This window comes from Haliotis cracherodii, unplaced genomic scaffold (genome assembly GCF_022045235.1).
Source record: "Haliotis cracherodii isolate W230 unplaced genomic scaffold, xgHalCrac1.p SCAF_31, whole genome shotgun sequence".
Taxonomy (NCBI): domain Eukaryota; kingdom Metazoa; phylum Mollusca; class Gastropoda; order Lepetellida; family Haliotidae; genus Haliotis; species Haliotis cracherodii.
In genome coordinates, this window is record NW_027266288.1 from 2,530,190 (window position 1) to 2,555,255 (window position 25,066).

Below are 25,066 nucleotides of genomic sequence, written 5' to 3' on the forward strand. Positions count from 1 at the left end.
AAACACTTGTTATAATGTACAAAAAAACAGAGCGAGTGCATAAAAGCGTTATAAACGTTAAAGGCAAGAAAGGCGTCAAGCCGCGTGGATCCATAGCACCGTGTTAGCGGATAATAAAAACAGAATATGAGTGAATGTGTCGAGGAACTAAAGAGACAAGAAAGGTAACAGGAATTAAAATCAGAACTATTCTAGATAAGCGATTCTGAAATAACATGTATGTGCTGACAAAATATATATTAAACTATTTTATTTGCTGTACCATAATACTTAATGTTGGGCAACAGTTAACCTACTCATGTTAATCCCTCTCATGTATGATTACAGTTGTTTCTAGTGAACATACACACGTTAATCCCTCTCATGTATGATAACTGTTGTTTCTAGTTAACCTACACATGTTAATCCCTCTCATGTATGATAACTGTTGTTACTAGTTAACATACACATGTTAATCCCTCTCATGTATGATAACTGTTGTTACTAGTTAACATACACATGTTAATCCCTCTTATGTATCATGACTGTTGTTGCTAGGTAACCCACTCATGTTAATCCCTCTCATGTATGATAACCGTTGTTACTAGTTAACCTACACATGTTGATCCCTCTCATGTATGATAACTGTTGTTACTACTACAGTATTATAAAGAAATTGTTTTCCATATATTTTTGTCTACTTTATTATGGAAATTGAAACACGAAACGTTTACGTGAAGATGAAATGAACAAAAGAAAACATCAACAAATTCGTTAAAAATTGTACAAGCGTAAAGCAAGGAAAGTTCCACAAACCTGCTTTGTCGCCCTACATTTGTGACGACCTCAGTAAGAATGAGTATTCCTATGTCTTAAGCCAAGCATCTTCAGTGGAACATAACTTTGCTCCGCAACATACAACAACATAGCGCGTGAGTGACTTGTCATGGTATTACAGAGGCCGTTAGGGGACGGTTTAACAAAGGGAAATTATGTTATGTCTGGCTTTTCACCCACTTTGACGAGAACGGTCCTAGTTAGGTCACGAGTGGCACATCTCTGGTCCAACCCATCTCCATAATAAACGACAATCCCTAACGGATTAGGTTTTCAACAATATATCAACACATAACACATAGAGGAAGTTTGTTAAAAAATATACGCATAAAAAGGAATGTTTTAACGCTACGAAAGGTTAATGGAAACATATATTCGCTGCCAAGTGTACGGACTTTGAATACGTGCCCTTATATTTTGCTTAAGAGGTGTTTGTTTTAACAATAAAACAAAATATCATTTTTGTGAAAGTGTTTGTAATCAAAATCTAATTTTCATATTTGCTTTTTCAGCAGCAACGTGTAGGGGTTAGCTGCCACTTGTAGAGCCTTTGACTAAGCATCCATTTCACTTGGCAGCGGAATTCTGAAACTGTCTAACGCATGTGTATACGGGTGAAAGACGCATGACGGGAAATATAAGAAAGCTAAATACAAACTAAACACAGGAACTAAAATGGAAGTACTGACGTGATAGATAGGAAGGAAAAGCAAAGGCGCCGGAAATCCTACCAGTGTGACCGGAAGTGATGTCATCAACACGTGACCGCTCCCGAGGAGCTTGGGTCATGCGTATCATATTCTTCGAGGTCAAAAGGTTGTTTCTCCTCTTCTGCTGTGATGGGATATCAATTCACTTTCAGTTCAAGCTCAACAACTCCCAATGTGTCCATACTCAGCTTATTCCTGGAGTTCCCATTTAATCTTTTAGTTTTACCTATCCGTGTGTCGTGTACATATACAGCGGACACCCATTAATCCGGCCGATTCCAGTTTTTCCAATCCAAAGGGCCAATAATTAACGCGTCCCCTGATTCGATAGACCTAACATTTGTTAATCTGGACAAAACTAGGAACGGATTAACGGGGTCTCCATGTACATGACATGATGCAAGTTTCAATACTTGTAGAAATGATGTACTCGTAACCTGCTCCTACCGAGGGTCGAACCCAATCTACTGAATAGGGATGAAATGAACCCGCCCAGCCCGCCCCATTATTTCTCGACTCTATTACTTGATATATGCATGGCGTAGACACAGCATGCACAACATTTTCACTGTATTACATTCTGGATTTACATTGTACCGTATAACTAAAGTACTCACTCAAACCTGTTTTTTCGACCTCAGATCTTAAATAAATGCAGTTAATATACAAAATATGTAAATATTCAAACAACTAAATTAGTACTAATTGGGCCGTGGCACAAATACAGTGTATCAAATGTTTTTATGCCTTTTTACACGTAAAAGTGTGTAAAAATGTGAATAAAACAGACTATTGTGAAACGGGGCATAACCAGGTGTAAGTAGATCAAGGTGACCTATGACACCTTGACGACAGGTGAGAACAGGTGCATAATGCATATATTCTGTTTCTGCTATGTCAATTTGGACTTAGTTATATTTTTGAATGTTGAAAGTGCCGACAAATTACCTCCTGTAAAGTACATTTTGTATTGTTCACTGAGATCAAACTAGCAAATCCAGACTAGTACTTTTCGAGTTGTTTTGGTATTTCGTATTTACAGCTATGTAACACTTTGTGTCGATTTTTAAATTGAGAAAAACAGTTTTTTTCATTTCCGTGAGTACTTTAGTAGCTGCTGATTACATCTTGGGTAACTAGTTTGAATAAACCGCCATAAGTTTCCACAGGTAAATAGGTGGGGCACGATAAGTGTTGTTGATGGCGTGATGACTACACTGTCGTCGCCGTCTCCTTGTTAGGAAAACAAATAGGGGTCATTAGTTTGTATTCAAGAGTAGCAGTGTTCCTTATGGTCTTGAAACCCATTACGTACCAAGATACAAACATACTGAACGTTAACATCCGTTTTTGTAGACTAAGACTAAATACATACTTTCATAAATAATATCCCTAAAAATATTCAACGTTCTCTTGTTCAGTATATGTAGTTTTATATCTTCTGTGGATCTACGCTTATCCAGATATACAAATGTTCATAAGAACCCTACCTATGTGTCAATGGGGTTTTGCTACTTTTTCTTAAAGCCAATAAGTTTATTACTCCCTAATCTGCTAAGTTTGCCCTCTAGGTTTACAAGCCATCGTGGCTAATATATACACAGCCAAGTACGTCATGTTTTCTACGAGCACATTACAAGCATCTGAAACTATGACGACGTGTCTTGATATAGCGTCTACAGCAGGGCCTTGATGCTAATAATCTCCCAGAATTCTTTGAATGCGTCTACTGCGCAGCTTCCGCCTCCTGTTCTTCCTTGGCGAGGCAGCGTGGGCACCAACATGTCACCTGAAAACACGGAGGATAGGTGATAGATAGAGTGAGTGAGTGAGTGAGTTTCACGCCATTGCTGAATAGTGCATCAAGGTACCAACAATATGGGCTTCACAAGACTATTGGCTTCACACGAATGTGAGCGTCACAAGAATGTGATTGTCAGAAGAATATGACCTTCACAAGAATATGGGCTTCACAATACCAGGGGCTTCACAAGAATATGGCCTTCACAAGAAGGAGGACTTCGCAAGAATATGGACTTCACACATTGTACACATGTGGGGAATCGCATCCGTGACGACCCAGCGCTTTAATAACTAGCCCATGATCACCCAAAAGCCCACCTTATAATAGTGATAGAGTGAGTGATAGCGTTTTATGCCCCTTTAAACAAGACGAGGGAATATCAGAAAGTGTCTGAGCTTCTCATATATAGCTTATTTATTGTGCCTACCTGTGACGTCAGTTTTTACCGTGTGGCGTGAGAATATATAGCAGTCATCAATAGTCTTATCATGGAGGGTCGATCACCAAAGAATATTGGGGAACGGTTGCATGTTGTTTATGTGTGTGTGTGTGCGTGTGCGTGCGTGCGTGCGTGCGTGTGTGTGTGATGCAACAGTTAAACACTGAGTAGGCGAAATAGTTTGGAAGATGACCTCCGCTCTGGTCGACCCTCCACCAGCACACAAACCACAAACAATCTGTATGACATTGAGTGGGAGAGCGAGTTTGGAAAATGACCTACACTCTGGTCGACCCTCCGCCAGCACTACAAACAACAGACAAACCCATCGTATGACATTGAGTGGGAGAGCGAGTTTGGAAGATGACCTACGCTCTGGTCGACCCTCCACCAGCACACAAACCACAGACAAACCCATCGTATGACATTGAGTGGGAGAGCGAGTTTGGAAAATGACCTACACTCTGGTCGACCCTCCACCAGCACACAAACCACAGACAATCTGTATGACATTGAGTGGGAGAGCGAGTTTGGAAGATGACCTACGCTCTGGTCGACCCTCCACCAGCAGCACCACAAACCACAGACAGCCCAGTGAGTAATATCAGCACCCCATGCCCAGTGGTCACTTAGGCTGACCACCAGTCCTACTTTCAGGCCTTTCCACAAAGCATGAGGTACTGACCCTGTCAAATCATCCGTTCACGATGATCTTCCATGATATTCATAGGCATAGCCTAAACAAGCGACGGTAGCCTAGTGGTTAAAGCGTTCGCTCGTCACGCTGAATGCCTGTTCTATTCCCCCCATGGGTACAATGTGTGAAGCCCATTTCTCGTATACCCCACCGCCTGAAGCGCAATAAAATCCTCCTACTCTGCGCATAAGACGGTAATTTAATGTAGAGTGAATTAATGTCGTAAAAGATAAAGTTACGTAATGACTCCGCGGTTCTGAATTTCAAAAAGGAAAGCTATAGCACATAAGGAGGCCTTCTTTTCATCTTCCAATCAGAGTTGGAAATTTGAAATGTGAGAATGATTTATCCTATTGAGCTTTGCATCTTTCAAAAGGTTTTTGAAAGCTCCGGGTTGCCTGCGATGTGGCGTTGTCAGTGTAGACATGGGAGCTTGGTTGACAAAATGCACATCCTAACAACATGCGCTGTTAACGCTAAATGCATGTAGTCATCATCAAAATCATCATCATCATCATCATCATCATTATCACAACTATTCTGTACCCGTGGGGATTCGGTTTTTAAATTGGTCCCTAGCAACCCATGCTTGTAAGAGGTGATCGGGCGGTCAGGCCCGGTGACCTGGTTGATTGCGAGTCATCGTCGCTATACGGCGTGGGTTGTTGCTCATGATATCAATCACTGGACTGTCTGATCCATACTTGATTTTTTACCGGCCACCACCGCCGCTATAAAGCTGAAATATTGCTGAGACCGGCGTTAAACAACATCATGCCTGTTGTGTCTTCATAGCAAGAGGGTGTACATTGTTGTTGATTATAACAGCCACTGGCTTGGATGCCCCGACTGGCTCGTTTACAGGCCGCCGAGATATAGCTGAAATATTACTGACCCGACATAAAACAAGATTCTCACAACAAGCAATTTACTCACTTTGAAGCGGGGCTTCATATGCCCGGGTCATTCATAGCTGAAGACTTTGACCATCCCGTCACTCTGGACCACAATCAGCTTGTTGGAGGACGTCATGTTGATGGCCACTGGTCGAGAGAGTCCACTTTCTCTGGCCAGGACAAACCTCTGGAAGTACCCCTCGCTGGTGATCAGCTGGATCCGACTGTTGGCGTAGTCGGCGATGAAGATGTTGCCGATCTTGTCAGCGCAGAGACCTTGAGGCTTTCTAAGGACGTGGGCGCCGTCGGGATGGTAGGCGTAGACAAGTTGGCCCTCGGGCGATATACACTTGACGGTGTTGCTGGTGACGTCGGTGACAGCGTAGTTCCCCTCCCTTGTGAAGCAAACGTATCGTGGTTGGACGAATATCGGATTGCCCTCAGCATCTGCGTTGAAGGACTTCAGGACCTCCCCTTCAAGGCTGATGAGATCCACAGAAGCATCTTTGAGACAGCTGACGAGCAAACTGTCTTCCGATTTGGACATTTCGATACTGTCGTACTGTTTGTCCGTCCTCACTCTCTTCTTGAGCGCCATCTGTCCACCAGTGATGACAAAGAAGATTACTTTTTTGTTGATGGTAATGGCCACCTCCTCTCTTTCGCCACATCTCGTCAAATCTCGTGGTTCCTCGCTGATCTGGATCTGATCAATGAGATCGCCATTACCGGTGAACTTCTGAACTCGCTTGTTCCGGCAATCAGCCACGATTATCTCCCCCTTCGACGTGCAGGCGACTCCCCACGAGGAGAGACCTTCGTCCGAATTGCAATCCTCGATTTGAATCTCACCGAGTTCCTCAAAGTCCCTGTTGAACAGTTTCACAGGGTCTGTCACAGCAAAGTTGACCCTGACCATCATGTCTTCAGGGGGTTCCACGGTCGAGTCCCCCTCCTGCCCTATCTGCTGGATCGAGTCTTTGATAGTCTCGTACACCTGCAAGATCTCCACGTCACTTCCGTACTTGAGCAGAGCCTGCATCCGTTCACTTGCGCACTTTAGGGTCGTCATGTGGTCTTTTGGGGGGGCTTTTTTGGACCCGTTTAGTTGGCTACGAAGCTTCTGTGCCGAGTCGTTCAGACGACTGAGAAGTGTGCTCTGGCTCTCTTCGATCCTCTTGATCAAATCTGCCGAGAGGGATTTAATCCTCTCCTCTGAACGCTTAATGGTCTCCTCCAAGACCTCCCCCGAGTCCCCTAAGGCCTGACCCCTGGGTTTCCCCTCGGGGTTGAGCTGCAGCGCTTCTGCCTGAACGATAAGTTCGCCTAAATCCTCCTCCCGCTCAGACATAGCTTCCACCACTGTTACACAGTTCTTACATGTTCTATGTGACGTCGCTGCACATTGGACACACGCAGGACCTCGACAGTCCACGCAGAACAGCTTGAGCACCTCCCCTTCGTGCTTCCCGCACAGAACGCTACGCTTCCGCTTCATGACGCTCTCCAGCGGAAGTTTACGCATCTCGTCAGCGGAAATGACGACATGGTCAGCTGTGGTCGCCCCGTGGAGGTGGACCTTGCCGCACGCATCACACAATGCGTCATAGCAATCCATGCACCAGTTGACTGCAGGTGCCGTCACGTCCCTTCTGTCACATATGTCGCAGGATTTGTCGTCGTTATAAGCGGTCAAGACCTCACTGAGCTTATTTACAAACGTATCATCCTTGAAGCTATCGCCGTGCCTCCCTCTCCTGCCGTCGGAAGGAAGCAGTGTAGTCTGTCTGCATTTCGGACAAGGGAACGACTTGGACCCGTTTCGTTCGAGCTCGCCGTTGATGTGGTCGTTCAGACACGTTTTGCAGAAAGAGTGTAGACAGGGCAAAGCCTTAGGACGTCGCTGAGGACGGCCGCAAATTCTGCAGCTGCAGAGACCCTCCGAAAGAGCGTTGAGGATCTCTGCGTCCGCCATTACTGCGGTCGTCTGCTCTTCTTACTTCTGTCGTCTGCTTTATTCAGTGTCGTCTGCTCCGAAAATTCTACATGTCATCAAACTTCATTGCAAGTCGTTTGACGTAGCCTTCGTCGTCTACTCTAGCAATGTCGTCTGCCGAGCTCAATGTCGTCTGCTCGCGGTCACGTGACGCTCTGGAAAACAATGAAGGTATTGTATTGCAGGCTAGCAGTATCGAACTATTGATATTCCCCTGGTTGTAAATGGAATGCGGTGATTAGCACGCTCAGCAGAGGGGCTGTTGGGCTTAGAGATTATTCTGTTTACCAGCTTAACGCCGATTAGGACAGGACCTTGCTGATCAAACACACATTTATTCCATATGACCTTGACCCACATTCAAGCAATTAGCTGAGTGACGTGATTTCAATCATCTCCAGCTTGTTTTACATCGGATAAGGGTCAGAACCTTTAAAATCAGATTAGACTCCAAGCTTTAACATCTGATAAGGAAACAAAACACATAAACCGCCCTCCAACTTGCGGGTTCACATGACATACTGAACAGTATAAAAACGCTACATTGTTTCTTAGGAACAGACAATTGACCACCGAGACTGCTGACGCTATTTTCCCGACAGGGAAATCATTTATACATTCAGAATACCACTTACATGGAAAAACACTAATGTACAGATGTGGAGCCAAACTTTATAAACCGGCCGGGTTATTTTGGTTGAATACACATATTGAACGTTCCAACCTTTCATGTAGTCCACGCGATTTGTGATGCAAGTGCTGATACAGTTTTCAGAAATGAAGTGTTCCATTTCTCTCCACGCAGGATGAAACTGACTGTCACTGAACACTGGCTTAACACTTGTTTCTTCAGGTAGTTTATTTTCGTCATGAAAATGTACAGAAGAAGGGATACGCCAGATTATCGTCGACAGTAGAGCTAGTTTTCTCGGTGTATATACGTTGCAGTCAATGTGTAAAATGTCATTCACTTGGGCAGTTAATAAAATGCCTAAATGTGTCATTTTTCAAATATACTGAAAACTCTGTCCTTTTATTTGACTAAATATGATAAAGAAGTTCAAACGAACTCAAAAACATCACAATGGACTAATTATGTTAGGAGTTGAAGCCAAAACAATATATATCAACATATATACCCCACTCAGGTATAGCATACTGACTCTGAGCCGACCAGTCCTTGTTTTATCCCCTTAATGCTGAGCGTGTGGCAGGGTGACAACAGGAGGACTCTATGTTCGCCTTAGACGACTGGGCCACCCGTGCCCCCTCTAGTAGTAGTAATAGTAGTAGTAGTAGTAGTAGTAGTAGCAGTAGTAGTAGTAGTAGTAGTAGTAGTAGTAGTAGTAGTCTTGTCAGTCACCTGCTTAAACCTCACCACTGATTGTTCAATGACACCACTAGTGTAGTACATTCGTGACCAACTCGTGTTATTCCGGGACAAGCCGAATAGCGACTCGTGTCCCTCTCATGGCCATTTTTGCCACCGGGTACCGTCTTAGCGCAAACGGGCACACCTAAAACCATTGTCAACTCGTTGCGTAATGGTTCACATTTATTTCCCCATATATTATATATATTTCACATGCAATTTAAAGCACATCGGGACGTGCGGAACTATACAGTATGATTGAACCCATTTAACTGTGTCTTGGGTATATTTTTAGATGCAAGGCATATATAAAATCAAAAATTATTTCTGTGGGATTCTTTGACGAAGAATTTGAAATCATACGCGCATCCTGATTGGTTTGTCGTATTTTGGCACATAATATTCATCGATTCATCTTGCTGGTTACGGAAAGGGGCGAGTGGTGACGAATGTCTTCGTGCTGGTTACGGAAAGGGGCGAGTGGTGACGAATGTCTTCTTGCAGGTTACGGAAAGGGGCGAGTGGTGACGAATGAGTGTAGTAGTGACACGGAAACAATTTAATGGCGTTAGTAGTGTATACTTCAAACAAGGGCTAGCCAGCAAGTGTTAGGTTCAAGATTATAGCTTACTTCAGCTGTTTCAACTAAAACTGGATACGAGCCAAATCTTTCCGATTGATTTCCCCTAAACGAATCGGAACGAACCCTACTGCCACAATGCTCCTATCTAAAAACAATGGCTTCTCACTATCCACGTCCGAGGTAGAATTTCTTTCACAATAACCAGCTTGGTGATTTATCCAAATTAAAACGAGACCCTTGCCTGTGTCTGCCTTCACTGGTATGTGGAGCCATCTCTCAGAGCAATAAACAGATCGTGTTCATAGCCAGGGCAACTTAACAGGTGCGCGTTATCCTGAAGAGATACTGGCACTGCAAGCATCAGGTGCAATTTTCACGTGACCGTCACCCCAATAAAGCACCTGTGGGTTGAGCCAAACAGACGTCAAGGTCAACGTGAACCAAGTCAGACCAACCCTTCACTTCCTTGCTTACCAAAAAATCCGTCTAACGCTTACGGGAAAACCAACCAAATCGTCTAACGCATACGAGCCAAACCAACAAAGCACCACCAACCATTTACTTCTTTGCTAAGCAACCAATCCGTCTAACACTTACGAGCCAAACCAACAAAGCACAACCAACCATTTACTTCTTTGCTAAGCAACCGATCCGTCTAACCCTTACGGGCCAAACCAACCAAACACCACCAACCATTTACTTCTTTGCTAAGCAACCAATCCGTCTAACCCTTACGAGCCAAACCAACAAAGCACCACCAACCATTTACTTCTTTGCTAAGCAACCAATCCGTCTAACACTTACGAGCCAAACCAACAAAGCACAACCAACCATTTACTTCTTTGCTAAGCAACCGATCCGTCTAACCCTTACGGGCCAAACCAACCAAACACCACCAACCATTTACTTCTTAGCTAAGCAACCAATCCGTCTAACCCTTACGAGCAAAACCAACCAAACACCACCAACCATTTACTTCTTTGCTAAGCAACCAATGCGTCCAACCCTTACGAGCCAAACCAACCAACACACACCACCAACCATTTACTTCTTTGCTAAGCAACCAATCCGTCTAACCCTTACGAGCCAAACCAACAAAGCACAACCAACCATTTACTTCTTTGTTAAGCAACCAATCCGTCTAACCCTTACGAGCCAAACCAACCAAACACCAACCATTTACTTCTTTGCTAAACAACCAATCCGTCCAACCCTTACGAGCCAAACCAACCAAACACCACAAACCATTTACTTCTTTGCTAAGCAACCAATCCGTCCAACCCTTACGAGCCAAACCAACAAAGCGCCACCAACCATTTACTTCTTTGCTAAGCAACCAATCCGTCTAACCCTTACGAGCCAAACCAACCAAACACCACCAACCATTTACTTCCTTGCTTACCAACCCAACACTCCAACACCAACTCTCACGACAAATGAACGTGCATCACCGACCCGCCACGAGGTCTGAACGTTGCTTTCTAACGGTATCTTATCGGTCTAACCTTTTAAACAGAAACACATAAATATTTATGACATTATAAGCTGAAGGCATAGTGAGAATGTCTGAGGTCGGGTATTACAGCTCATAAACCTCTGCTGGCTGTGATCCGGGGTTCAATAGCTGAACGTCCCTCTGTCAATGTGTCTGTGTCAAGGATACATAGGGCAACACAAACCACAGCAAGTTGCTGACCCGGGATGACATTACGACAACACGTTTGATGTTTATGAGGTTAGTACAAGTCTGAGGTCAGGACAGGGTTTAACGTAAAGTAGTTCGAGTTTTATTGACGTAATATAAGTCATATATGCCTGCTCGGTTGTGCTTGACATCTGTACATCGAGTCGCTGTTGTAGGAGGATAATGCTGATCTTGGACACGGAATAAGTTTGTTTGTTTGGCGTTGGGGTAGCCTAGTGGTTAAAGCGCTCGTCAGGCCGAAAGCCCGGGTTCGATTCCCCGCATGGGTACAATATGTGAAGCCCATTTTGGGTTCCCCCCGCCGTGATATTGCTGGAATATTGCTAAAAGGGCAGTAAAAGCATACTCACTCACTTGTTCTTTAACGCTGCACTCAGCAATATTCCAGCTATATGACGGCGGTCTGTAAATAATCGAATCTGGACCAGAAATTCCAGTGATTGACATCATGAGCATCGATCCACGCAGTTGGGATACGATGACATGCAACAAACAAAGTCAGCGAGCCTGACCACCTAATCCCGTTAGTCGCAAGCATCGTCACCTTTTACCCCAAGCTTAGTTGCCTTTTACGGCAAGCATGGGTTGCTGAAGACCTATTATACCCCGGATCTTCACGAGTCACACGGAATAAGAGTCGTGCTACAATGTATAGCGTGTGTGACGACGTGAACTGATGCTCATGATATCAACCACCTGTTTATCCGACCCAGTCTCGGTTATTGACAAGCTGTGATACAGCCGAGTATTGCTAGATGCGGTGTAAGGTATTTACTGTCTCGTTTATATCACAGAGCGTAATGCATCTGAATGAAACATGTTATCTAACATCTGGGTTAAAAAGACCCCAGATATTAACACAGCACTCAGTCACTCAGTCCAGTTTCTTACTGCATACAGCACCATAAACATATACTTGGGGAACAATACCAATGTGATAAGCATTATATCACAATGCATCCACGATATAATGTACCATCTCGTGACTTTTGACATATCCCTTATTAATCACGTTACGCATGCGCCGTGTTCCACTCCCAGTCCAATTCTGTCAAAACATGAAAGGCTTTCGTCCAACCACCTGTGGATTTAACACACCCGTCTTTCACCGCTTCCACGTGATTTACGTCACATGTTCCCCCTATATATCATTAATAGCACCCCTGTTACACAGACAACCCTACCTCCCAGGTGTACTCGCGGGGAGGGGGGGGGGGGGGGGGGGGGGGATCACCTGGTCTTTCATACAAATGTGGTTGTACTGTTATCAAAGCTATGTGTGTTGACATTGTTTAATATGTTACGAACTATTTTGACCTCAACCACCTGTACTGGTGCAGTTGCCAGACGTCAGTGCATGTGGTAGGTATGCGGATGAATACATGGTTATAAAAGTAGATCCAGATCGGGCTACCTGGGTGGTTACGAACTGGAGACTTGCCAGCAGGGGGGCGTGTCAAAGTTTTTAGATTAATTTACAACCAAGCTGTTATCGAGGATGAGAAATGAGAAAATTGAATTTACACCTGTCTGTCAAAATTTGTTTGGGAGATGTAGACATTAATAAGACCAACAGTATCTGCAAACTCTCAGTTCATCAGTTCATAGAGGCGTGTTTCTTGAAGCCCTGGTGATGGGGTTACAGGATTTATTGTGTAATAGGAAAATTCCCATTACTCATACACTGGGTTGCTTGCGATGGAGATGTTTATGTGTACGGAGTAAGGCGGGCCTTGGTGTCGAGTGTGTGTGCACGTCATTGGCAATAACTGAAATATCCATGCTCCAGTCTGGACCAAGCTAACCAGCCACTGAATCAATAAGCGACGTGCCGAAAAAGGTGACCACCCGATCCCCTTATTACACACCACCCGATCCCCTTATTACTGACCACCCTATCCCTAAATTACTGAACCGCCTCCGTGGTCTAGTGGTAGAGCGTCCGCACGGAGAGCGGAAGGTCCTGGGTTCGATCCCCGGCCGCGTCATACCAAAAGACGTTAAAAGATGGTACTTGTTGTTACCCTGTCTGGCGCTCGGCATTAAGGGGCTAAAACAAGGACTGGTCGGCTCTGAGTCAGTATACTGTGTCTGAGTGGGGTATTCATGTTAAACTGCGGCATGGTATCTCAGTGTGCTAGCACTATAAATCGGCATCAGTCCGGACTAGTACAAGCAGCCACACACACACGTGCATGCACGTCGCTATATAAGTGCAATAATCCACTGACCACCCGATCCCCTTATTACTGACCACCCGATCCCCTTATTACTGACCACCCGATCCCCTTATTACTGACCACCCGATCTCCTTATTACTGACCACCCGATCTCCGTATTACTGACCACCCGATCTCCTTATTACTGACCACCCGATCTCCTTATTACCGACCACCCGATCCCCTTATTACCGACCACCCGATCCCCTTATTACTGACCACCCGATCTCCTTATTACTGACCACCCGATCTCCTTTTTACTGACCACCCGATCTCCTTATTACTGACCACCCGATCTCCTTATTACACACCACCCGATCTCCTTATTACTGACCACCCGATCTCCTTATTACTGACCACCCGATCTCCTTATTACTGACCACCCGATCCCCTTATTACTGACCACCCGATCTCCTTATTGCTGACCACCCGATCTCCTTATTGCTGACCACCCGATCTCCTTATTACTGACCACCCGATCCCCTTATTACTGACCACCCGATCTCCTTATTACTGACCACACCATCCATTTATTACTGACCACCCGATTTCCTTATTTCTTCAGTACTTCCAACTAGGAGCCAGTGATCGATCACGTAGCACTTATGTATATAACACAGGTATTTGTAATACTGGGATTTAAGTCGGAGGTATGTGGAGGTGAAACCGGGTTGGTCCCAACAAAGGCGTCTTTGTCAGTGCGAGTCCCGTGAATACATTACACAGTGCCTGTTGAACCAGTGACTACAGGACACGATACGCGACAAAGCTGTGATACAAACTCCACCTGGGACAGTTTATCAATACAGCTCGGTACACGGGGGTGAAGACAGCATTGCGACTCTAACATCACTTGGTAGTGGAGAACTGACTGACTGAGTGAGTTTGGTTTAAGTCTGCATTGAACAGTGTGTCACGATGATTGAGGTGACACTCCTGACTTAATGCAGGTCTTAGACGTTTACCGCACAGCACAGCGAATTGTTTGACACGATAAGGTCCCCGCGATCCATTAAACATTTTCGATGATGAAGTGAGTTTCAGTCCTGTTTCTCCGCGATCTCCGTTATACGATATTGTGCCTCAAAGTATTATGAACGGTTCTCTAATAAGAAAATATTACAACTTACTATCTTACTAACTTCCACAACACATCGAATATATCTTCGTGGTATAGGACGTCTATTCGCGCTATGACTGTGGTTTCGGTTTTTCTACATATATATTGGTATGTCTAAGGCCCCAAAGGAACAAGTGAATATTGGTTCACGCCGCTGCATCCAGACTCAAATAAAGGACATTGTGGGAAAAATGGCCCTCCGGGAAAACTGAACCGAAAGATAAACTGGCACTCTAGGAAAACCTGACCTCCAGGAAAACTGACCCAAAAAGAAAAATTGACCCAAAAGGAAAACTACCCCTCTAGGAAATCTGACCCTCTTGGAAAACTGACCCTCTAGGAAAACTACCCTTCTAGGAAAACGTCCCCTCTAGGAAAACTACCCTTCTAGCAAAACGCCCCCTCTAGGAAAGCTGACCCTCTAGGAAAACTACCCTTCTAGGAAAACGTCCCCTCTAGGAGAGCTGACCCTCTAGGAAAACTACCCCTCCAGGAAAACTACCCTTCTAGGAAAACGTCCCCTCTAGGAAATCTGACCCTCTTGGAAAACTGACCCTCTAGGAAATCTGACCCTCTTGGAAAACTGACCCTCTAGGAAAACTACCCTTCTAGGAAAACGTCCCCTCTATAGGAAAACGTCCCCTCTAGGAAAACTAACCCTCTAGGAAAACTAACCCTCTTGGAAAACTGACCCTCTAGGAAGACTGGACCTCTAGAAAAACTGACACTCTCGGTAAACGTGCCCTTTAATACTGCTGATCTCAAGATGATACTTACATAACCTAGGACTTAGCTTGCTGAACCTACCCGCAAGGAGTTCATCATCCCCCTTGAACTTCATCACCCTACACCTGCTACCCTCGGGTTTCTCAACACCAACCCAAACTTCGGAGCGTTTTATCTAGCTTAGATCCTGACAAATATGGATCAACTATGTAAAAAAAAAATGTGTCATAAATGCCGTGGGACGAGGTGTGTACGTCAGTCGCCCAATTACTTCACAGCGGGGTGTTCAACAAATATATTGCCAACATGACCCAGGAATCAGAGTCATCTTTTACACGCCTACAGGAATTTTTAATTAACGAATCCTCATCACCAGATGTTATGGATTCAGTTTGCTATTAATGAGCGCCGTTACGTTGTCAGAATGAGCGTTGAGTGAGTGCAAAACTAACACTGACAAACATTGCCCATTCCATCACTGTCCCGCGGCCGGGTGCAAACACATTGTTCCCTGTCACTGAAGAGTTTGTTGTCCTTGAAGGCGGGTGTCGGACTGGCGTATCTGCTTTATACTGTACTCGAGTTGTCAAGTCACAAGACAGGGGAAATAACTTGGGAATGATTGACGAATGGCTCGAGTGAGTGAGTGAATGGGTTGGTAGGGTGGGTTGAGTGAGTGAGTGAGTGAGCGAGTGGGTGGGTGGGTGGGTGGGTGGGTTGAGTGAGTGAGTGAGTGAGTGAGTGAGTGTTGAGTGTTACGCAGCCTTTAGCATTATTCCAACGATTCCACTTCGGGCTTTCCTCCCACATTAAGCTGACACGCCGTGATATAACTGGAATACTGTTAAAAGCGGCGTTAAACCCAACTCACTCACTCACTCCAATGATTCCACGGTGGGGGGCATTACAAAAGGACCTCTGGGAATCAAACCCGGTCCATTGGTGTGACGAGCGAACACTTTAACCACAAGGCGCCTTTGGCAACCCTATCCTTCACAAATGAGACACAGCGAGGCACCAAGTTGCACAAAGACAGACACCCACCAAGGCTTAAGACTTATCTTAAGACTTATAATGTTTGCATTTTAATGTGCTATATCTGTTTAATGTGCTTTATCTGTTTAATAAGCTATGATAAATGCAGTTTTATACATATAGGTAATACATATAACAAAAGCTTGCATACATTAAATCGTTTACATGTTTTATACATTCTTATGTTATTTCTTTTGTGCTGTTCCATCCCACTAACAGGTAATATGCAGGCAGAACTGCGTGCACTGGGCCATGATAATTGTTGTTTTAGTCTGTAGACGTTTTCGCCGCCTCCGTGGTCTTGTGGTAGAGCGTCCGCACGGAGAGCGGAAGGTCCGGGGTTCGATCCCCGGCCGCGTCATACCAAAAGACGTTAATAGATGGTACTTGTTGTTACCCTGTCTGGCACTCGGCATTAAGGGGCTAAAACAAGGACTGGTCGGCTCGGAGTCAGTATACTGTGTCTGAGTGGGGTATTTATGTTAAACTGCGGCATGGTATCTCAGTGAGCTAGCACTATAAATCGGCATCAGTCCGGACTAGTACAAGCAGCCACACACACACACACACACACACACACACACACACACACACGTGCATGCACGTCGCTATATAAGTGCAATAATCTTGGACGCGACGTTAAATCCAATTTCACCTCACCTCACTGTAAACGTTTTGGCATTTAGACGTTTTGAGAGAATATCATCTTAAACACTAGCTCGGGGCACACGGTGGTGGGGAAGTCTAGTGGTTAAAGCTCTCCCTTGTCCATCGGAGGACAGCCCGATCTCAGCGCCAGATCTCAGCGCTCATGTGATCGTAACTCCTATACCTTAACAGCCCCGTGAAGATTCCGGGGTAGAATAGGTCTTAAGTAACCCATGTTGCCGTAAAAGGCGACTATGCTTGTCGTAAAAGGCGACTAACGGGATCGGGTGGTCAGGCTCGCTGACTTGGTTGATACATGTCATTGATCCCAATTGTGTGGATCGATGCTCATGATATCAATCACTGGATTGTCTGGTCCATACTCGATTATTGACAGACCGCCGTCATAGAGCGGGAATATTGCCGAGTGCGGCGTTAAACAACAAACCAACCAACCAACCATACTTTAACATAGACTTACGACAGTCGTAGCGCTAAGGTTGTTTTCTACAACGACACCCATGGCCATGGGTGAGGATCACAGCGTTGCCCGCCTCCATATCACAGCTAGAAGCCACCTGACATCACACTCACTAATAGTCGTGCAATGTGTGTACGTTATATTACTCAGCTTTCCTATTGCCGATAAATACATTCTAAAAGCGCGCAGGCTCTATCGTTTGATAAGCAACGCCCCACACGGAGATATAGCCTTTGTACTGACTAACCTTGGCTTTACCTGGTCTTACCTGTGGCGTCCGCCTATCAAGATTAAAGACTTCAATATACTAGGTAGACTAGTTTAAGTGTGTCGGAGTCACGTAGATTTATAGTGGCATGTCGTTTATCTGTGTCCAGTGAGTTGATAACTGAACACTGCCATTTAAACCAACGCTGTCAAAAATGAAGTTTTACATTCTTTAGCCATTTTGTAATTGGATATTCTGCGCTTTTGGTGTTTGGATTGGTAGGGACGTGATGCAATTTAAGGAGAATCAAGTGGTCCACCCTTTTTTGAAATGTATTGGTGCGTGGCGCAGGGATTAATTCCGTATAAGTATTTATATACAGAAGATATTTCGAGATTTTGTGGGTCAAAAGGTCAATTGTTTAACGTTAGTTTAACGCTATTTTTCGAGGCGTTTCGCAAGTAATATTATCTTATACCGGTTTAAATTGCTTTGAATAAACGATGAGCATTTGGACCAATTGAGCAGAACTAGAGCCCCGGATGTGCCACTGGGTTAAACAGGTTGGAGGAAAGAGTATACAGTATGTCAAATAGTTACCCATTTCCCGGATCCAGGGTGAACGAGTGAGTATGGTTGTATGCCGCTTTTAGCAACAGTACAGCAATATGACGGTGGGGGACGCCAGAAACGGACTTCACATTATACCCTTGTGGGAATCGAACCCGGACTTTCGGCGTGACGAACGAACGCTTTAACCACTAGACTAACAACCCCAAACACCCCCCTTCCCCATCACCAAAACCACGAACCCTCTCCAGGAAGCAATGCCCTAGTGAGTGGTGACTGTCGTATTTCAGGTGTGTCGATATAGAATATCTCATGATATAATGCATTGTATGGTGTAGCGATCAATGCGTATTCAGCAATCCCAGGTACCCGGTAACACACAGCGCGTTTGTTATTTTAGGCCGCAGTCAGCAATAGTCAAGTTATATCCAGTGTGATCGAGTGTGGACCAGACAGATCAGTCACTGGCACAAAGGCCTGACCATCGATGCAATTTAGCCGCTACTTTCGACAAGCTACACTATAAGTTCATGGATCCCAGACTAAGTCTAACACGGGACGAATCGCGACTAACCCCGGAAAAACGAACCATCGGTACTCTCTGAAGTAATAAATTTCAAGATTAACGAATTATTGGTAACTTCCGAATGCACAAATGATCTGTGCACGTGATTAGTTAATCCGGACGTTCTGAGTGGGATATTGTTCGGATTAACACTGTGTTTCGTGTCTCTATAGTTTACGCCACACTAATCATCATCAGTTTGCTTCATTTGTTTGTCTATATTTTATGGGGACAATAACTTTCGTGAAGTGAAGGGGGTTTACAATTTCTGACTGTCACCACCTCTCCACACTTTGTGTGTATTCTGATAACACTGAAGGGACGTGTTTTTGTTAGGCTACTGAATATCTAACACATCTTGACGCAGTACTACTGCATGTACTGACAGACGGGGTCTATGGGAGTGCTGCAGGGTAAACTACAAGCCGACGCCCAGTCACACCCATGCACGCACCTGCATCAGAACAGCACAACGCTGACTAACATAACGGCATACACATGATATAATAAGTGTGATTCGCACTGTACAGTGTATCACAATTCCTGGTTTTGTGTATGACTGGGGCTCAGCGGTTTAAGTCGCTTTGCAGAGTTACGTCCCTTAGCCATGACAGAATCCGCTGATCGTGGGTTCGAACCTAAGATTTGCCCTTTGTCGGCCAAAGCTCGTAGATCACAAAGTCCAAGACCTGATTTACATTGCGCTTTCCTCCACACAGCTGGCATGTGGCTTAACAGAAATACTGTTCAAACAGGCATTAAACTAAACTCACTCGCTATGTAAGCAAGGATTTCTCAAAGTACTCACCGTGAACATTCCTCCCCCGTCAACCAGCTCCCCGGGGGTGTAGGCGCCCCGATCTCACCCTCCTCTCTACCTGCACTGCACAGCTGGTCGTAGGTACCTGTCCACTCCCCGCGGATCTACCTGTCTGCGACACGGAACCCCTCCCCCGGCTACATCTGTCCGCTGTCAGCACGGACCAAGTACTCCACGGTAAACAATGCCTGTCCGGCAGTGTATGACGAGTCCACCCCGTGTAACGTCCCTCCCCTGATAGAGATATAAACAGGTAACGATTCCTGGGACCGTGCCCCATGTAAATGAGGGTCAAGAGGAATACGTGCTACACGCGATAAATGTTGATTCAAGGGAACTTGACAGCGTGAAGAGATTTATAATGGCAATGAGGGTGGATATGGGGGTTGGGTGGAAGCGAAACACATTTCGACAAGGTTGACGCTTTGAATTATGTGCCTGTCGTTTGTCATACTCTTGCATCATGCAGGAAGATCGCTGAGCTGGTCTTTGGGTTATTGTGAAGCGTTTGTATTCCAGCAATATATCACAGTGGGGAACAGCAATATTCCAGCTTTATCACAACGGGGAACAGCAATATTCCAGCAATATCACAACGGGGAACAGCAATATTCCAGCAATATCACAACGGGGAACAGCAATATTCCAGCCATATCACAACAGGGACAGCAATAGTCCAGCCATATCACAACGGGGACAGCAATATTCCCGCAATATCACAACGAGGAACAGCAATATTCCAGCAATATCACAATGGGGACAGCAATATTCCAGCAATATCACAACAGGGAACAGCAATATTCCAGCAATATCACAATGGGGCCAGCAATATTCCAGGCATTATCACAATGGGGACAGCAATATTCCAGCCATATCACAACGGGGAACAGCAATATTACAGCCATATCACTACGGGGAACAGCAATATTCCAGCAATATCACAACGGGGAACAGCAATATTCCAGCAATATCACAACAGAGACAGCAATATTCCAGCCATATCACAACAGGGACAGCAATATTCCAGCAATATCACAACGAGGAACAGCAATATTCAAGCAATATCACAACGGGGAACAGCAATATTCCAGCAATAGAACAGCATGGAACAGCAATATTCTAGCAATATCACAGTGGGGAACAGCAATATTCCAGCTTTATCACAACGGGGAACATTAATATTCCAGCAATATCACAACGGGGAACAGCAATATTCCAGCAATATAACAGCACGGAACAGCAATATTCCAGCAATAGAACAGCATGGAACAGCAATATTCTAGCAATATCACAACGGGGAACAGCAATATTCCAGCAATATAACAGCATGGAACAGCAATATTCTAGCAATATCACAACGGGGAACAGCAATATTCAAGCAATATCACAACGAGGAACAGCAATATTCCAGCAATATAACAGCATGGAACAGCAATATTCTAGCAATATCACAACGGGGAACAGCAATATTCCAGCAATATCACAACGGGAACAGCAATATTTCAGCAATATCACAACGGGAACAGCAATATTCCCGCAATATAACAGCATGGAACAGCAATATTCTAGCAATATCACAACGGGGAACAGCAATATTCCAGCAATATCACAACGGGATACAGCAATATTCCAGCAATATCACAACGGGGAACAGCAATATTCCCGCAATAGAACAGCATGGAACAGCAATATTCTAGCAATATCACAACGGGGAACAGCAATATTCCAGCAATATCACAACGGGGAACAGCAATATTCCAGCAATATAACAGCATGGAACAGCAATATTCTAGCAATATCACAACGAGGAACAGCAATATTCCAGCAATATCACAACGGGAACAGCAATATTTCAGCAATATCACAACGGGAACAGCAATATTCCGGCAATATAACAGCATGGAACAGCAATATTCTAGCAATATCACAACGGGGAACAGCAATATTCCAGCAATATCACAACGGGGAACAGCAATATTTCAGCAATATAACAGCATGGAACAGCAATATTCTAGCAATATCACAACGGGATACAGCAATATTCCAGCAATATCACAACGGGGAACAGCAATATTCCAGCAATAGAACAGCATGGAACAGCAATATTCTAGCAATATCACAACAGGGAACAGCAATATTCCAGCAATATCACAACGGGGAACAGCAATATTCCAGCAATATAACAGCATGGAACAGCAATATTCTAGCAATATCACAACGGGGAACAGCAATATTCCAGCAATATCACAACGGGAACAGCAATATTCCAGCAATATCACAACGGGAACAGCAATATTCCAGCAATATAACAGCATGGAACAGCAATATTCTAGCAATATCACAACGGGGAACAGCAATATTCCAGCAATATCCTAACGGGGAACAGCAATATTCCAGCAATATCACAACGGGGAACAGCAATATTCCAGCAATATAACAGCATGGAACAGCAATATTCCAGCAATATCACAACGGGGAACAGCAATATTCCAGCAATATCACAACAGGGAACAGCAATATTCCAGCCATATCACAACAGAGACAGCAATATTCTAGCAATATCACAACGGGGAACAGCAATATTCCAGCAATATCACAACAGGGACAGCAATATTCCAGCAATAGAACAGCATGGAACAGCAATATTCTAGCAATATCACAACGGGGAACAGCAATATTCTAGCAATATCACAAGGGGGAACAGCAATATTCCAGCAATATCACAACGGGAACATCAATATTCCAGCAATATAACAGCATGGAACAGCAATATTCCAGCAATATCACAACGGGGAACAGCAATATTCTAGCAATATTACAACGGGGAACAGCAATATTCTAGCAATATCACAACGGGGAACAGCAATATTCCAGCAATATCACAACGGGAACAGCAATATTCCAGCCATATAACAGCATGGAACAGCAATATTCCAGCAATATCACAACGGGATACAGCAATATTCCAGCAATATCACAACGGGATACAGCAATATTCCAGCAATATCACAACGGGGAACAGCAATATTCCAGCAATATCACAATGGGGACAGCAATTTTCCAGCAATATCACAACGGGGATCACCAGGAATGGCCACCATAAAAGATTCGCATCGGGCGAAAAGGTTACCAAGTATTAGTAAACGAGTAGAGTGAGTGAGTATTGTTTTACGCCGGAGTCAGCAACATCACAGCTGTATCACGGCAACCTAACAAAACCGAGCCGTGCAAACAAACCAGGGCTTCTTGACCAACCAGCGATGAGGTCAGGGTACTCATCCGAGCATCTTACAACAGGAAGGAATTCTGGGGACCTATTCTCACGGAATTACCACCGCGATTAACCCAATTAATAATTGGTACATTGTGAAGCCATGTCATAATAAACAGATGACCCCCTCGTATTGAGCCCCAAAACATATAACTGACACAAAAGACGGCGTGTTGTATGGTCATCGATAGACTAACCCTGACAGACAACACAATCAAGCCGATAACATGTCTATGCAGGCGATGGGCTTAACGCCTGGATGGATAAAGCGCGTGTTTGTTGGCTGGTTCCGTAATATGCCTTACGTTTAAATTAAATACTTCCTATCAAGTCAAATCTGCCCTAAGAGAGCTGTATGTTTGGGCAAACGTGTAACAATGATGATTGTTCATTTTAAAATGTGTATGCTTCATTTCCTCGGCGTATCGTTTGCGTCAACTACAATCACGACTCAGTGTGTGGTCAGTACAGTCGATGGGGTTCAGGTTAGAAAAGGTCCTCAGCAATCTGTGCTGGTCACGTTAGCTTTTAGGAGGGTCCAAATGGATTGGGCAGGTAGACGAACCTCATAATATTAATCATTGGATTGTCTGGTCCAGACTGGATAGTTTACAGTCCGCCGTCATATTGCCGAGTGTGTATTTAACAATGTGAAATGGGGTTTAACGTCGCGTCCAAGATTATTGAACTTGTATAGCGACGTGCACGTGTGTGTGTGTTAGCGCGCGTGGCTTCTTGTAGTAGTCCGGACTAATGCCGAGTTTGTAGCGTTAGCACACTGAGATATCATGCCGCAGTTTAACACGCATACCCCACTCACAAACAGTATACTGACTCCGAGCCGACCAGTCCTTGTTTCAGTCCCTTAACGCCGACACCAGGCAGGGTATCAAGAAGTACCATCCTTAAATGACTTGTGGTATGATGCGGTCGGGGATCGAACCCCGGAACTTCTGCTCTCCGGGCGGACGCTCTACCACTAGACCACGAGGCGGTTATCTAACAACTTCTTTGATAGTCATTTAGAAGTTGGAGTACTAAGTAAGGATAAGAATTTATGGATGAACAGCTTCTTTATTACAATTACTTGCCTACTACGCTCTGTAAATCACTTGCTTGATAACGGTGTTAGAACCTACACCGAAACGTTGTTCTTAATTGTGATAAAGAAGTTGTTCATCCATAAATTCGTATCCTTACTTGGTTATTCAACAACCAACAAACAAAGACACATGTGTATACCGTCTGCATGGGACAGCGAGCCATTTGTCGAAAGATGTCACTTAAATAAAATACTAAATTGACAATTATGAACTGCGTTCCGTGCTAAAACCCCGTAGTGACCCTAGCAAGAGTATGTCCATAGCATTATATTGTTTGTTTGTGTGCTTGATTGTTTTTTGTTTTTATTTTAACGCTGCACTCAGCATTATTCCAAAATAAATCGAGTCTGGACCAGACAATCCAGTGATTGATATCATGAGCATCGATCCACGCATTTGGGATCGATGACATGCTTTAACCAAGTCAGCGAGCCTGACCACCCGATCCCGTGAGTCGCCTCTTACGACAAGCATAGTCGCCTGTTACGGCAAGCATGGGTTGCTGAAGACGTTGTCGTGAATTGGGACGTGCTCATACAGTAAAACCCACGGGTTAAGAACAGGACTCCGTTCAAAGCAGAGTTAAACCCAACTCACTCACTCATCAGGACATATTGAAGACGCCCTCTATATAGATTACTACACAAGTGTCTGTCAGATACCATTTATCTTTTAACGAGTTGTTTCAAAACGTGTCTGACGAGCGAAAGTGAGTTAGATATGCTTGAAACAACAAGTTGTAAGATAAATGGCATCTGACAAGCACAAGTGTAGTGATCTGTTTCTTACACACCCTAAGATAGCACCTTTTTTGGATCGAATCGATGCATATTGTTTATTCTCATGATCGCAGTGGTGCGTTAATTCATAACACCACGGTCATGAGTGACGTCATCCGATGTTCTGCTTACTCCTCATATATAATGTGACACTACACAAAAAAAATTTCCGCCATATCTGCTGATCTTTAAGGCGATGATGATAATGCACACTAGATAAGATCAAAGAACCTGCGGGATGCCGAGTTAATGATTTTACAACAATGTTTACTTCCATAAGATATCACTGCCGCTGACCGACATTTACATAATGTCATGTTCACTGACAACAGTAAGCAGCATTTTATGAGGAGGATTTTCGTTGATTGAGGTATGGTGAGTGAGTGAGTTGGGTTTAACGCCGCTTGTAACAGTATTACAGTTATATCGCGGCGTGTCAGCTTAACGTGGGAGGGAAGCCCGAAGTGATGCAGGACTCAGACGTTTACCACTTCGGTGAAAAC

The 25,066-nt window shown here is 44.5% G+C and overlaps 1 protein-coding gene across 2 annotated transcripts; it reads right to left on the reverse strand.

Moving 5' to 3' along the window:
* Positions 1-2,439: 2,439 nt before the first annotated feature.
* On the reverse strand, positions 2,440-19,670 carry LOC139477118 (E3 ubiquitin-protein ligase TRIM56-like). 2 transcript variants are annotated; one of them, XM_071259665.1, is made up of 3 exons: positions 19,399-19,670; positions 5,403-7,513; positions 2,440-3,315 (listed from the first exon to the last, which is right to left on the reverse strand). In XM_071259665.1, exon 2 carries the CDS (start codon positions 7,335-7,337, stop codon positions 5,430-5,432), a length of 1,908 nt encoding a protein of 635 aa, XP_071115766.1. In that variant the 5' UTR covers positions 7,338-7,513; positions 19,399-19,670; the 3' UTR covers positions 2,440-3,315; positions 5,403-5,429. The 2 variants fall into 2 exon arrangements, with proteins under 2 accessions (XP_071115766.1, XP_071115767.1); XM_071259666.1 differs by lacking the exon at positions 19,399-19,670 and adding an exon at positions 17,248-17,333.
* Positions 19,671-25,066: the final 5,396 nt, after the last annotated feature.